We start from the raw sequence: 12025 nt of genomic DNA, 5'->3' as shown, positions 1-12025 counted from the left end.
ACTGAAAAATATTTTCGGAGTCTTAGACAGAAAAATATCGAATGTACCATTTCAAAGGGTATTTTCATACAAACCTTTGTCTGACGGAAGAGCAAAATAAATAAAAATAAAATAAATAAAAAATAAATAAATAAATAAATAAATAAATAAATAAATAAAATAAATTGCATGTATAGGACAACTACATGTAGAATGACAAAAAAAAAAAAAAAAAAAAAAAAAAAAAAAAAAAAAAAAAAAAAGAGGAATGCTATTTTAATCTTAAAATAAAGATCTTGTGCCAGGTGTTACGAATGCTAGCTCAAATAACAGTAGAATAAAGGTAGAGGATATTCAAGTGCGCTTTGGGCACTTTTATGTATTAAAAAATGTTATCACCTTGGGAAAGATATTTCTCAACATTAGTATCACATTTCTCATGGTGAATAAGCAACTCAATAATTGTTATAAAGATAATACAAATTACTTGAAAAAATAAACCAACAAAAGGTAATGAGCGAAAAAAGGAAAGTAAAGAAAAAAGAAAAGAACTTGAACTGAATCTTGGACACTGTGCTTTGCCGCAAAATGTTTAACATTGTCACCCTACTTTATAAACACATTTTCATCGTTAAGTTCAACTATCGGTTATAGATTATGCATCTTAAGATCTTACGTTATTATTCGGAAATAAATCACCATTTCAAATTAAATTTCTACATATTTATCTACTTCGTGAATAATGAAGTTCATATGTTTCATCTATTTCCCAGACAAGATTTCAGACAGGCGTTAATATAAGCAGCCGTCAAGGATTAGCCGTTTATCAAGACAAACCCTTACAAATTACCTTTTAGTTTTTTCTGCTGGCAGGATTCTGTTATCACTAAAGTAAAATATGAATTACATGCTTTTACATAGAAATGCTTTGATAAAAAGAAACAAAAAAGAAAGAATATCACAAAAAGGGACGAATGGATATGAAACAACCGAAAAATAACATAAAACGATGAATTAATATTCGTCAAATCTTTCAAATTAATCTGCTCATTAGGTACTGTTCTTCATTCATGTCTGTCGAGGTACATTCATCAGAAGCACTGGATTTGAAAACCTTGAAAAACTTGGTTCTTGGTACGGTTTCGTTTATAACAATGAATTGAATAAATTCAACCACACATTGAATCTTCTTTAATATAGTGCTATCCATAATACAATCTACAACACTTTTGTAAATGGCGTACTTGAATTTCTGTTTTCACTCCGATATCTTTGGGTTGTGTGTTAGCTTTTATTCAGCCAGCCAAGAGGTCTATATAACAATAGCTATGTTCCATTTGCTAACCCACTTATGATATAGTCTAAATAACCACTAAGGTAAAACACTAGCATAAGCAGCACTATCACCCACTGGAATATGCCGACTACCAGGCTAATATTATTCAGGAGTCGTGCAGTTCTTGAACTTTTACTGGCGGTATGTGGATCTCCATTGCAAACAGCATCTCGCACCTTACATGAAAACAGAAAGAAAGAAAACAGAACAGTTTTACCTTTAACAATTAACAGTTCTACAATTATTTATTCTATAATGAAATCGTCCTACTTTATTCAGTGAATGAGCCTTGACAGTGTAAAGGAGCGAGTTTATTTTTGCTAAGCAACCATGGTGACAAATACAGTTTACACGTATCGTGCTGTAGCATTAATTGCTTGGTGTTTTCGTTACAAGAGAAAATAATAATAAATGTGGGAATGTTTAGCTTCGTTAAAAACAAGAAACAGTGGATCAAATTTTTTTTACCTTCCATGAATAGTATATTGCAGCAAATCCTACTGGAGCAAAGCAAAAAATGCTTGTGATTACGGAACACAGGAGGTGGTCCTCGGGATCTCCTTCCCAGAAAGCCTGGTTTGTGCTCGCGCCAAATACGCTGGCGACATGCTTGAAAAAGAAAAGAAGAAAATATATGCATGGGTGGCGTTTTTGTGACCATGTGATCCTATGTGTAAAGAAAAACTAATCTGAAATTCATATCTCTTTATAAGATATAAATAAATTATATAACTATTACAAAAAGTTAAGCTTGCGACCATCATGGTAAATGTTGAGATGAGGGACAGTTTAGTTATAGATGCATAACTGTTTGATGTATCATTTTCTTAATATAGGAAGTCCATTGAGGTTTTGTAAAATTTTCGTTTGAGGAACTTTGCATTACATAAACAGATTTATAACTCGCTGATTGATATGAAAATATAAATATACACATTCAGTAATAGTGATACTGCACATACAAACAACATACGGGTGCCATCATGGCAAACGCAGTTTTTTTGCAAGACAAAAGTATGTAATATGAGTGAGGGTGAGTGACTATACCTGAGAGTCAGAGGAAGGCACGTCTGTCAGTGGAATATCACTCACTGACGCCCGGGGTGATTCCATTGCCCTACCTCAGACCAACGCTGCAGGGTTTACCTTGGCACTAGACTGGAACGCGAAGTGCACATTTACTATGAGACACTGGTTTATACTTTGTTTTAGACTTTGAGCAGTTCCTCGTGGGTAAGAACATTCAGTCAGTTAGTGTAGGTTCGTGCTAGTGAACTTTATTCAAAAGAGTTATTGATATAACATAGATAGTTGGTGTACATCAGGAACAATACGGATCTGCTTGCAATTTACAGTTCTCAAATGATGTCATTGTGAATTGAGATGCCAGTGCACCGCACCACTTTTGGAATTGGTGCTACACTAGGGCCACGCATTCCGCTTTGCTAGCCGTGATTGACCGACTTGACGAACAGAGTCGACAGTAAAACACAAATGTAAGCCGCTTTGATATTACTACTACTTGCACTTGCCTAAGACCTACCTCCGATCTTGTCGAATGCAGTCAGCATTAAATCTCTAATTCGTTAGATCATTGAGAGGATGACTAGTAGCCAGTCATAAAACTGGTGTTTTTAATGTTTAATACTTGTTACCGCCCCCCATTCACAAGTTAATCAGTTCAGATTTTCCGTGATACAATAGTAGGTCAGACTGCTGCAATGGTGCACGAACGGGAGACTTATCAGTCAATAATTAACTTCACTGAACTCTGTGCGAAAGATTTGGCTGGCTGTGTCAAGTATCTCTAGCACAATCAGTGAAAACCCTCTTACTGTGATAGAGATGCTTTTTTTGTCTGAATGGTTTTACAAGCAATTAGACTTTTAGTATATTTTACAGTGACATAGATTGTGAGTAACATAGATATCGACAATAATTACAGAAAATATATCTAAATACAAACCTAAAAGTACATAGTACCATATTTTCCATAATAAAAACAAGCAATTCTCGTAAGAAAACAGCTTTACACCGTTCTTGAGACTAAAATAATTTGTAATGCATAAATTGCATATGATGTATTGGGTCAGAAGAATATCATTCACCTAATTATTTAATCAAAATCGATTCCATATTCTTAAAAGACTACGAAGTAGTCAAACATGAAGCCAACCAAATAAATGTTACAAGTTTTACTGACAAAACGTCACTCCTACATACAACTCTTTAACGATAAAAATCAAACTGAAATCGTTTTATAATATGTCCCTCCATCTTCAGGTCCAGTTTGTCGTTTTTCTCTTAATGCTTTTCATTACAAAATCAGAAACTTTAACTAGGTTGATCTACCATTTCTATAAATTGAAGTGGAAGACACTTGACCCGACTTTGATACTGGGATGGCAAAAGATGGTGAAGGGTGGGTGTGTACTGCCATCACCCTGATTGTAACAAGTGTGCCGTCTATTGTCGACATTAATATCTTACTGATCAGCGACACGTATAATCACACACACACACACACACACACACACACACACACACACAATTAATTTTACAGTCACAGACAAACAGAAACTTTAACACCCATACACGATAACTTCACCTCTCCTGCGTGCAGCAATTGTACTGCACGACAGCCCAAGTATTTTAACCAACAAACAAGTGATTTCTGATTTTATGCTCCTTATAATTATTTAAATTACAATATATTTTTCGATACTCACAATGTGGCCCAACCTTGTGTCAAAAAAGTAGCCTATGCGAGATCCGTATAAAATCTAGCTGCCTTTAGCACAACTGTGAAGGTTTTAGACGACACATTACATGATTAAATATTTCTACATCAAGAAGTCAGACAACGCACAAATGTGAGTGTTACTGAAACGGGTTCGTACTAGCTGCGATTGATACCTAAACATGCGGGACATAATTATCTCTGCCAATAAAAGCGCTTGTTTTCACCGCCGTTGGTTTGTCCGCTGGTTTTAGAGATACCTAGAAAAGTTCTTCGCAAATTTTGACGAAGTTTTCATGATAGGCACTTGTTCGTGAGGGAATAAGTGAATACAGATCCCACTAAAATCCGGGACCTTTTAACGTTTTAAAAGGAGTTTTGCCTTTTTCCATACAACAACACTGTAGTAAACGCTTACTGACGTTACCAATTTACGCGTTTGTGCTACCTGGCCGATTTCCATGATGGGGGTTTATTTAGTATACTAATGGGAAGAAAGACGCAAATCGCATTTTAGTAGTATAATGTACTAGACTTTAAGGTGTAGGCCTACTATTAAATTTGCTGTTCTGAATAATACCAGCTTGTCCGTAACTGTTAACTAAAGCAACTGTTAACCGAATCAACTGTTAACTAGACTCCACTATGGTTTAACGATGTCAGAAGCCTACTGAACCGCTACGCATGGTATAACCAACGATTCCACCCGTAGAAAATGCTATTCACGTTACATTAACTACACGCAAAATAACATACATAAGTGCTAAACAATGACAAACAAATAAAATAAACAACACAGTTACAAAATACATCAAACAATAAATGAGGAAGTACAGACAGCAAGAGGTCTTTTTTAACACAATTTATTACAAACAGGAGTGTTCAAGATAACTGAAGGAATTTGTTCACAGAAGCCGTGTACACCAATCGCATGTATACGCCTCACGTTACTACCTCATCTCTAGGTGTTTATACGTGTGCATGGTTTTGTCTTCAGCACATGGAGATGGTGACATTTATGCCTAAGTTCCCGCCCTCGGCAAACAGTCTAGCAATATTGGTGTCAAAGACTAAACAGTCACTACTTGAGATGGCGGACTGTACTCCGTCGTGAATACTCCGCGGTGTGGCTTCCCAGGTCAGCCTACGTCTGTGTCCGTTTAACTCCAATCTGATAAAACAAGAATAAGAGACCATAAAATCTGGACGGTCATTTGTGTCACTCAATATTCAACTTAAAATTATTTTGTACAGTAAACAGTATTTTGGAAATAAAAGAGAAGCATGTTTTTCAGCTGACGTGCAATGTTCTTTTTGCATACTGCAAGACACTTACTTGTAAATGAAACTTTCTGCTTGTTTTCGTGTCCCAATCAGCTGTACTATAGCATAAAACTGTTGATGGCCATCCATCTTTTCCTGTTTTTCCAAAACTAGCATAAAATTGTAACCAAAGCAGGACTGCATCATAACCCAGTCCACAGCACCTGGGAGGTTTATATCTGTGGCCAGAAAGACTATGTCTTCACCTGATAAATTAAAAGAAAACGCATTTAGCTGGGAAATCATTTCTTGATACGAATAATTTTTTTTATATTATCCGACAGTGCTATATGCTGAAAAGGATGCAGCATGACTGAGATACAAACATTGCAAAACAACAATTAACAGCCAGATACTAACTCCAAAATTTCGAATCAGCTCATTCCATTTTAAGACTTAAAATGTTTTTTTTCATGTGATATTAAAGATAATAAATCTATGGTCATGTTAAGGATTATGCATTGCTAATTCTGCACTCTACAGTTATGTGGAATTCAGTACCAATCTCTCAAGTATATGCACACATATCAAAAACAACTGGACCTAAGCAGACACTCTAAAACACAAACACAGTACCTTGCAGTGTAGTAATGCTCTTGTGATGCTGCATTAGATGAGGCATGACTTGGTCCAGCGAGCCTTGCCACTTACATGAAGCACCTGGGCATGGGCAACAATAAGGCCTAAAACAAAAGATTCAATCAGTACATCAATAAAGCTGACCTTACTTCTTTCCAAGCCTTGACAAACCTCAGAAACCATCAGAATTGAATAAAAAAAGGTGGAATTCCACTTTTCCGCATAAAAAGCTCTTGTCTGAAAACAAATAGAGCACAATTTTTAATTTATACATTCAAATTGGTAGCTTTTTTTCCTATCATTTCAAAAAAATATATAACACAAATGTAGCTCTGACAAAGCAGAGAAGAATGAATTCTATAAATAACAAACTTCTCAAGAAGTTACCAATTTATAAATTACCTGAATTCACATGTTTCTTCGTGCTCCGTTTTCTCTGTGTGCAGCAGGTTGACAGCACATCCATTTGACATATATTTGCAAGGGAACATCACTGTCATTGCAACTTTTTCCATTGCCAGATTCCTAATGTTACCTGATATATCAGATGGGACAAAAGCAAGTTAATACATTTAGAGCAATAGACCTTCATGTGGTGAATGTTTCATTCTGGAAAAGTCAAAATATGCATATTGATGATATTTATATTAAAACTCGTCTTACTTCCATACATAATCAATAATAGGGCCTAGTGCACTTACCAAGGGGTCCTCTACAGGTTGGGCAGCATGAAAGCTTGGGTCTACAGCTTGAACAAACAATATGTCCACTCTGACACTGCATAATGGGTGGGAGAGCATAGTCAAAGCAGACTGGACACTCAAACAGTCCAGCTAGATCATTGTTACTGCTCCCTGTCACAGGAAGGAGGTCTGGAATTATGAAATACTTTTCTGAGGTGTCTCAAGACTGACGTCATTTATCAAACTTGTATTTATATACTATACTTGTATATTCGATTGTGTCAACATTAATGTCAAGTTTCCAGGTTACTTCAAACAACACTAGAAAAATCATTTTTATTTTGAATGGGATTCAGTCAAATTTATTTTCAGTTTGCAGTATTTTTGTTTGAACATGCCATTTATATATTTCAATGATTGTACACTTAAGCTACCAACAAAAATGTTCTCTGTAATTTGTCTCAAAGAAGAAACACTGTGACATAATATCAGCATGTTTCTCATCCTAAATGTTAATAATAATAATAATAATTGTTGCACTCACCAGCTGTGGATCCTCCTGTGGCAGTGGCAGGGTGGCGACTGACCGGCTTGGTGCCATTAGTGGAGGACTGGCGATTCATCCTCCTCTCAATGGCTCGTAAACGGTCACTAAACCTGAAGTTGGATTATAAAAAGTTTGTGAAAAATTTAACAGGTTTTTTTTTTCACAACAAAGGCACTTTAACACTTTCAGGTTTAAATAAATACCTGTGCCCATTACGTCTTTGAAGGAAAAGTTTTCACAATGTTAAATGCACCTACATGTTTGCCCAAGAAACTGCCTCTTAGTTTTGCTTTGGTAACTTTTTAGCAATCGTATACAGTTTGCATTCTTTATATCACTATTTAGTCAAGTATATGCCATGTAAGGACAGATGTTTTGTAAAACTCTAATTCTATCCTTTCGTGACTCTTCTGTCGATTGTTCAAACTTGTGCTCATTTACAGCGCCTGCTTTTGTTATTTTAATTTTGAACAAGTCATAGAATAGCAAGTCTCTGTGTCCCCAAATGAACTCACAAACTAATGTTCCCTTGTGTTTGTTTGTTTTACCTGGGTTATTAATAGACTGACATTGAGTACAGTGCAGAACATCTTTCACTGTCATCATACAATTTCTACATTGCAAACACACAAAACAAAAGAAAGTCAACAGTCAAAATTTTGTCTTGTGCATACCACCCATCATTATTGGCACATGCCCGAGTGCTGATGTAGTACTATTCACTACAGATGGCACATTGGCAGTCGTAATAAATGTGTTATTAACCATCTTGAGTTTTATTCACTTCTCAGAACAAAATACACTAGGTCTTCAAAGATGACTAAACACTGAAATTTGGTCTTTTGTCAACGCCGTTTTACGGTTATTAACTGATGAGTAGGTTTCAACATCACAGGTCAGTCATACACAGTCCGAGATGGAGAAAGATGATAATCATCGATCGAAAGAAAGATCAAGCACTTTACTGTGAAACACAACAAATCTTTTCGTAATGTGGACAGTTTTATCCACTCTGTAATAAGACTGAATATCCCTAACTCATATGACAACAGCATAAATACTTTTATTCTACTATAAATTCAATTTAAGTAAATATAGCGACCTACCTCTCTCGACAAGTTCTTTCTTTCTGACAAAATGTCGTCCTGTGTGTACTACGTCATCAATGCACAAAAAAAGATGACGTAAAGTCATTCGGGAGAAATCGGAAACCAGATTCCCATATTTGACGGAATCACCCGAGATTCTCTGGAGATTGAAATGTATATTTCACGAGGCGTGTTTGTACTTTAAAATTTGCGTTGATATTCACACCTGAATTTCTTTATTTTTTGTTTGAATTTCAATTGTTACCATTTTCTTTGCATAACTTTAAAGGGATAATAACTCTTCATTTTTGCCAAAAAATGAATTTCCCTAGAGTAAACAACAATTTTCCCATACTTACCAATGGTTAATGAATCCATTTTTACATTCAAAGTTAGTCCCTGGTTTTTTTCTAAAAAGTTTGGTTTTTTGTTAAAATCTCTTAAGAGATTATAACAGAGTATAGCAATCAATGGAGGTCACGTGGTCTGAAGACAAGCTCAGATATCAGAATAATAGCTATAACTGCTGTTTTTGCCATAAAACAGAATATAGGCCCCTATTAGGCCTATATTTCTATGAGTTATTCACAATGTTTTTATTGTGAAATATAGACCTCATACGAAGAGTTATTATCCCTTTAAGGATGCGTAGCGGTATTCCTCTTCTAAAGCATATTATTAATTTCGAAGTTTCAGTAGGTCTCTAGAGGCTTTTCACCCAAACCCAATAGGCCTATACAGGTGCAATTGAGGTCACAGGTATGCTCTTAAAAATATTTAGTGCACAGATTGCAAACTATGTTTGATTATTTTATGGTCTCACATGAAGAAGTTTGCATCAAAGTTTCACTCTCCTGGAACCAAGAATAATAATAATAATAAATCATCGTCTAGCTAGTAAAAAAAACATAGGCCTACGTTGTCACAAATGCAAAACGTCCAGCTGTGAAACGTTTCACTCACTTTGAAAATTCAATCATCACTGGTTTTGTTCTTTGATTTATCTACAAGTATAACGTTGTAAAAATAATTATAATATTCTGTAAAGAGCAGTTAATTGTTTGGGACTTTAGTTTGCTTGTCACTGAATATTAAAAAAAGGGGGCAAATACATCCTACTGTAAATACTGAAAATACATCCTACAGTAAAATAAGAATTAAATAAATTATTTATCCCCTCGTGATCCAAATATTATATCAAAAATGTCAAACTATTATGGAATCACAATATATTTTTCGGTTAGCAACAAAAAACACTGTTTTCTATTTCACCACGTACGCTACTTGAACAAAATGAAACGTTCTGACAAATTTTCTGGGGAACATACGTTACCTAGTATTAGCCATGACGCAAAACCCCTTGAGTTACAGTTTAAATATTTATAAAAATATCCGTACGTCATGTATAATTTACCATGACTGAATTATTACAAAATTTTAAAATTAAAATTGAAATTAAGTTACCCGGAACATACGTTACCATACGTTTCCGGAACATACGTTATCATTTAGGGCTTTTTGTGTAATGGGAATGGTCCCATAGACCTTTGGACCACTTACGGTTTGGGCTTATCAATTTTCGGAGCATAGGCCCTACTTCGCTTAAAATTATGAATTATGGGAGTACAGAAAAAATATCTATAACTTTGGAACAACGCTCTGTCCTTTTTTTAAAATACTTTCGGACTAAAAAAAACTTATTTTTACTAGTGTTAGTTCCTCAAATTTCTCTTATCATATCTGTGGTAACCAATGATTTTTCATATTATTATACCTGTATACTGTAATCAATAGAAAATGATAAATAGGAGTCAGTTAATTATAATATTCTTTTTTGATAATGTGAAATAGCAAGAACAGTCAAAAGAACATTTTTATTTTCCTTATTTCCTTTACATAAGTTGGACATAACAAGACCCTGCCTTCAGGCTTTTTTTCTGACTGGAAACTAAATTAACACCGAAGTAAACTGTCATATTTCCCTTTTCTAACTGCTAATCCACATACATGGTTCTTGACTTGGCAGGACACTTAGCACTATCCTCGAGATGTTCACTGCGCAATTACAGAAAATAATTTAAAATAAGTAAACACGAAAGGATAAGACTTATCAAGGTATATGGACATTTGTTCTGTTGTGTAGTGACGTCTTGGTGTTGAATGCAGCCCCTAGGCCTATGTCAGTCTAAACATTAGGCCTATAGTCCTTTTTCTGAAATAGAACATCCATTATCATAACTTTTTCAAATGGTACGTTTAAAGTAATTTGCTTGTTTGGACCAAATTCTTTTTTCTACAAGACCTCACTTGAAATAAAAATGTGTTGATTTCTGGTTTGTTTGAAATCTTTGCAACAATAAATAGCCTATTGGTATTTGCGCTAGCCCCCCTTCCCCTACCCAAATTTTCTATTCACGCAGATCTTTGAGTTACATTTTCATACGTCTCCGACTTTGAAAACCAACAATATAACAATACAGGACAAAAAATTAGGGGAATAGGCCACGAATCCAGTGCTGTTATAGTGACGCCGCCTAACAGTTGAGTTGTTAAAACTTGTAATGCTTGTAGGTTTCTTTTTTGCATGTCTTTCGCGTCCGCCCCTTTTTTCGTTTTGATCCTTTTCGCCGTGTTCAATGTTATTGCTCCTATTCTTCTCTCTGTCTTTCTTTGATTTTACTTTTTTATGTTCCTTCTGCCTATTGGACTTTGGGTATAAGTTGTAGCCTTTAGGTCTTCCGTTGCCATGGTTACAGTAATCCGAACTGCACGCAGACATACAGGTGTAAAAGAATGTGTCGTCTGTACATTTATTTCCTCTGCTTGGTGCACAGCTTCGTGCAAAAGAGCGGATGCTTTTTTCACCTACATCCAAGTAAAAAGGGCAGCATTACATACAGAGCAATATGTTATAACATGTAACCTTTCCAAGTCTTCGTCTATTCGCAAAAGGACAAAGAGAGAAGGGAAGACACTGTAAGCAATGCGATTGAGATGGATAATACAATTAAAGCTTTATGAATATTAGACAGGTACTAAATTTTACCTTTCAAAACAAGTTCACTAAGCCTAATTAGTTTGATCGTAGTATCAATGAATCTACACAAATAAGGAAAGATAACCTTTATCGTATTGTCTGAATATTGTACACTTAAATCCCGGCAATGTGCAGCGAACGGCGTTGACACCTCTAGTGACATTCCATGGCTCAGTAACACATTCATAGTCAATCTCTGGGTTACCTGATAAGGTGTACGAACATGTATAACACCATGGATTTCCTAGAAGAAAAAAAAACATCAAGAATTTCTCATGAATGCACTAGTATGCAAAGACAAGATTCATTTTTCGCTGAAATAACGTTGCGTGAAGTGTTTTCCAAGAATTTTCCACTCTTTGAATAGACTACACGATTCCATACAGAGAAAATCTCTGCTTGTTAGAGATACATGTAAGCAGGTTAAGATTAACGCCCTAGTAATTTACTGATTACTTTGACTATAGCGCAGACGGAACTCGTCATTTCATTTGCCCGTTCTATACTCACTTTTCGCAGCTGAGAAACACCAATTCATGGCAAGCAGGCATGTCACGACCAAGTGTCTATACACCATACCACCCGTCCTATAGCGCATTTTGAACTTGAGGGCTTCTTATATATCTCAGACAGTGTCTATAATATCGTATGTAAACATATAGATATACGTTTACTTTGTTCATGTAATTTGCAACTACATGTGGTTTTCTTAA

The 12025-nt window shown here is 35.4% G+C and overlaps 2 protein-coding genes across 2 annotated transcripts; both read right to left on the bottom strand.

Moving 5' to 3' along the window:
* Positions 1-240: 240 nt before the first annotated feature.
* Positions 241-4727, bottom strand: LOC106182013 (synapse differentiation-inducing gene protein 1-like). Its single transcript, XM_087000827.1, has 4 exons — positions 2859-4727; positions 2363-2473; positions 1784-1924; positions 241-1491 (listed from the first exon to the last, which is right to left on the bottom strand). Exons 2-4 carry the CDS (start codon positions 2426-2428, stop codon positions 1306-1308), a joined length of 393 nt encoding a protein of 130 aa, XP_086856953.1. The 5' UTR covers positions 2429-2473; positions 2859-4727; the 3' UTR covers positions 241-1305.
* Positions 4728-4902: 175 nt separating this feature from the next.
* Positions 4903-8418, bottom strand: LOC106182012 (E3 ubiquitin-protein ligase SIAH1A). Its single transcript, XM_013566618.2, has 7 exons — positions 8294-8418; positions 7185-7297; positions 6659-6829; positions 6360-6492; positions 5955-6061; positions 5392-5584; positions 4903-5226 (listed from the first exon to the last, which is right to left on the bottom strand). Exons 2-7 carry the CDS (start codon positions 7261-7263, stop codon positions 5049-5051), a joined length of 861 nt encoding a protein of 286 aa, XP_013422072.1. The 5' UTR covers positions 7264-7297; positions 8294-8418; the 3' UTR covers positions 4903-5048.
* Positions 8419-12025: the final 3607 nt, after the last annotated feature.

This window comes from Lingula anatina, chromosome 1, assembly GCF_051362555.1.
Source record: "Lingula anatina isolate TDL-2025a chromosome 1, LinAna3.0, whole genome shotgun sequence".
NCBI classification, from domain to species: domain Eukaryota; kingdom Metazoa; phylum Brachiopoda; class Lingulata; order Lingulida; family Lingulidae; genus Lingula; species Lingula anatina.
Note: the sequence above shows the minus strand (reverse complement) of the source record. Positions and strands in the feature narration are given on the sequence as shown.

Excerpts from the sequence above, each read along its gene's own strand:
- LOC106182013 (XM_087000827.1), bottom strand. The coding sequence starts at position 2,428 with ATGGAATCACCCCGGGCGTCAGTGAGTGATATTCCACTGACAGACGTG. Across the intron at positions 1,925-2,362 it reads TGCCTTCCTCTGACTCTCAG|CATGTCGCCAGCGTATTTGG; the intron begins GTATAGTCACTC and ends TTCTTTTTCAAG. Across the intron at positions 1,492-1,783 it reads CAATATACTATTCATGGAAG|GTGCGAGATGCTGTTTGCAA; the intron begins GTAAAAAAAATT and ends TTTTCATGTAAG.
- LOC106182012 (XM_013566618.2), bottom strand. The coding sequence starts at position 7,263 with ATGAATCGCCAGTCCTCCACTAATGGCACCAAGCCGGTCAGTCGCCAC. Across the intron at positions 6,830-7,184 it reads CACAGGAGGATCCACAGCTG|ACCTCCTTCCTGTGACAGGG; the intron begins GTGAGTGCAACA and ends TCATAATTCCAG. Across the intron at positions 6,062-6,359 it reads GAAGAAACATGTGAATTCAG|GCCTTATTGTTGCCCATGCC; the intron begins GTAATTTATAAA and ends CTTTTGTTTTAG.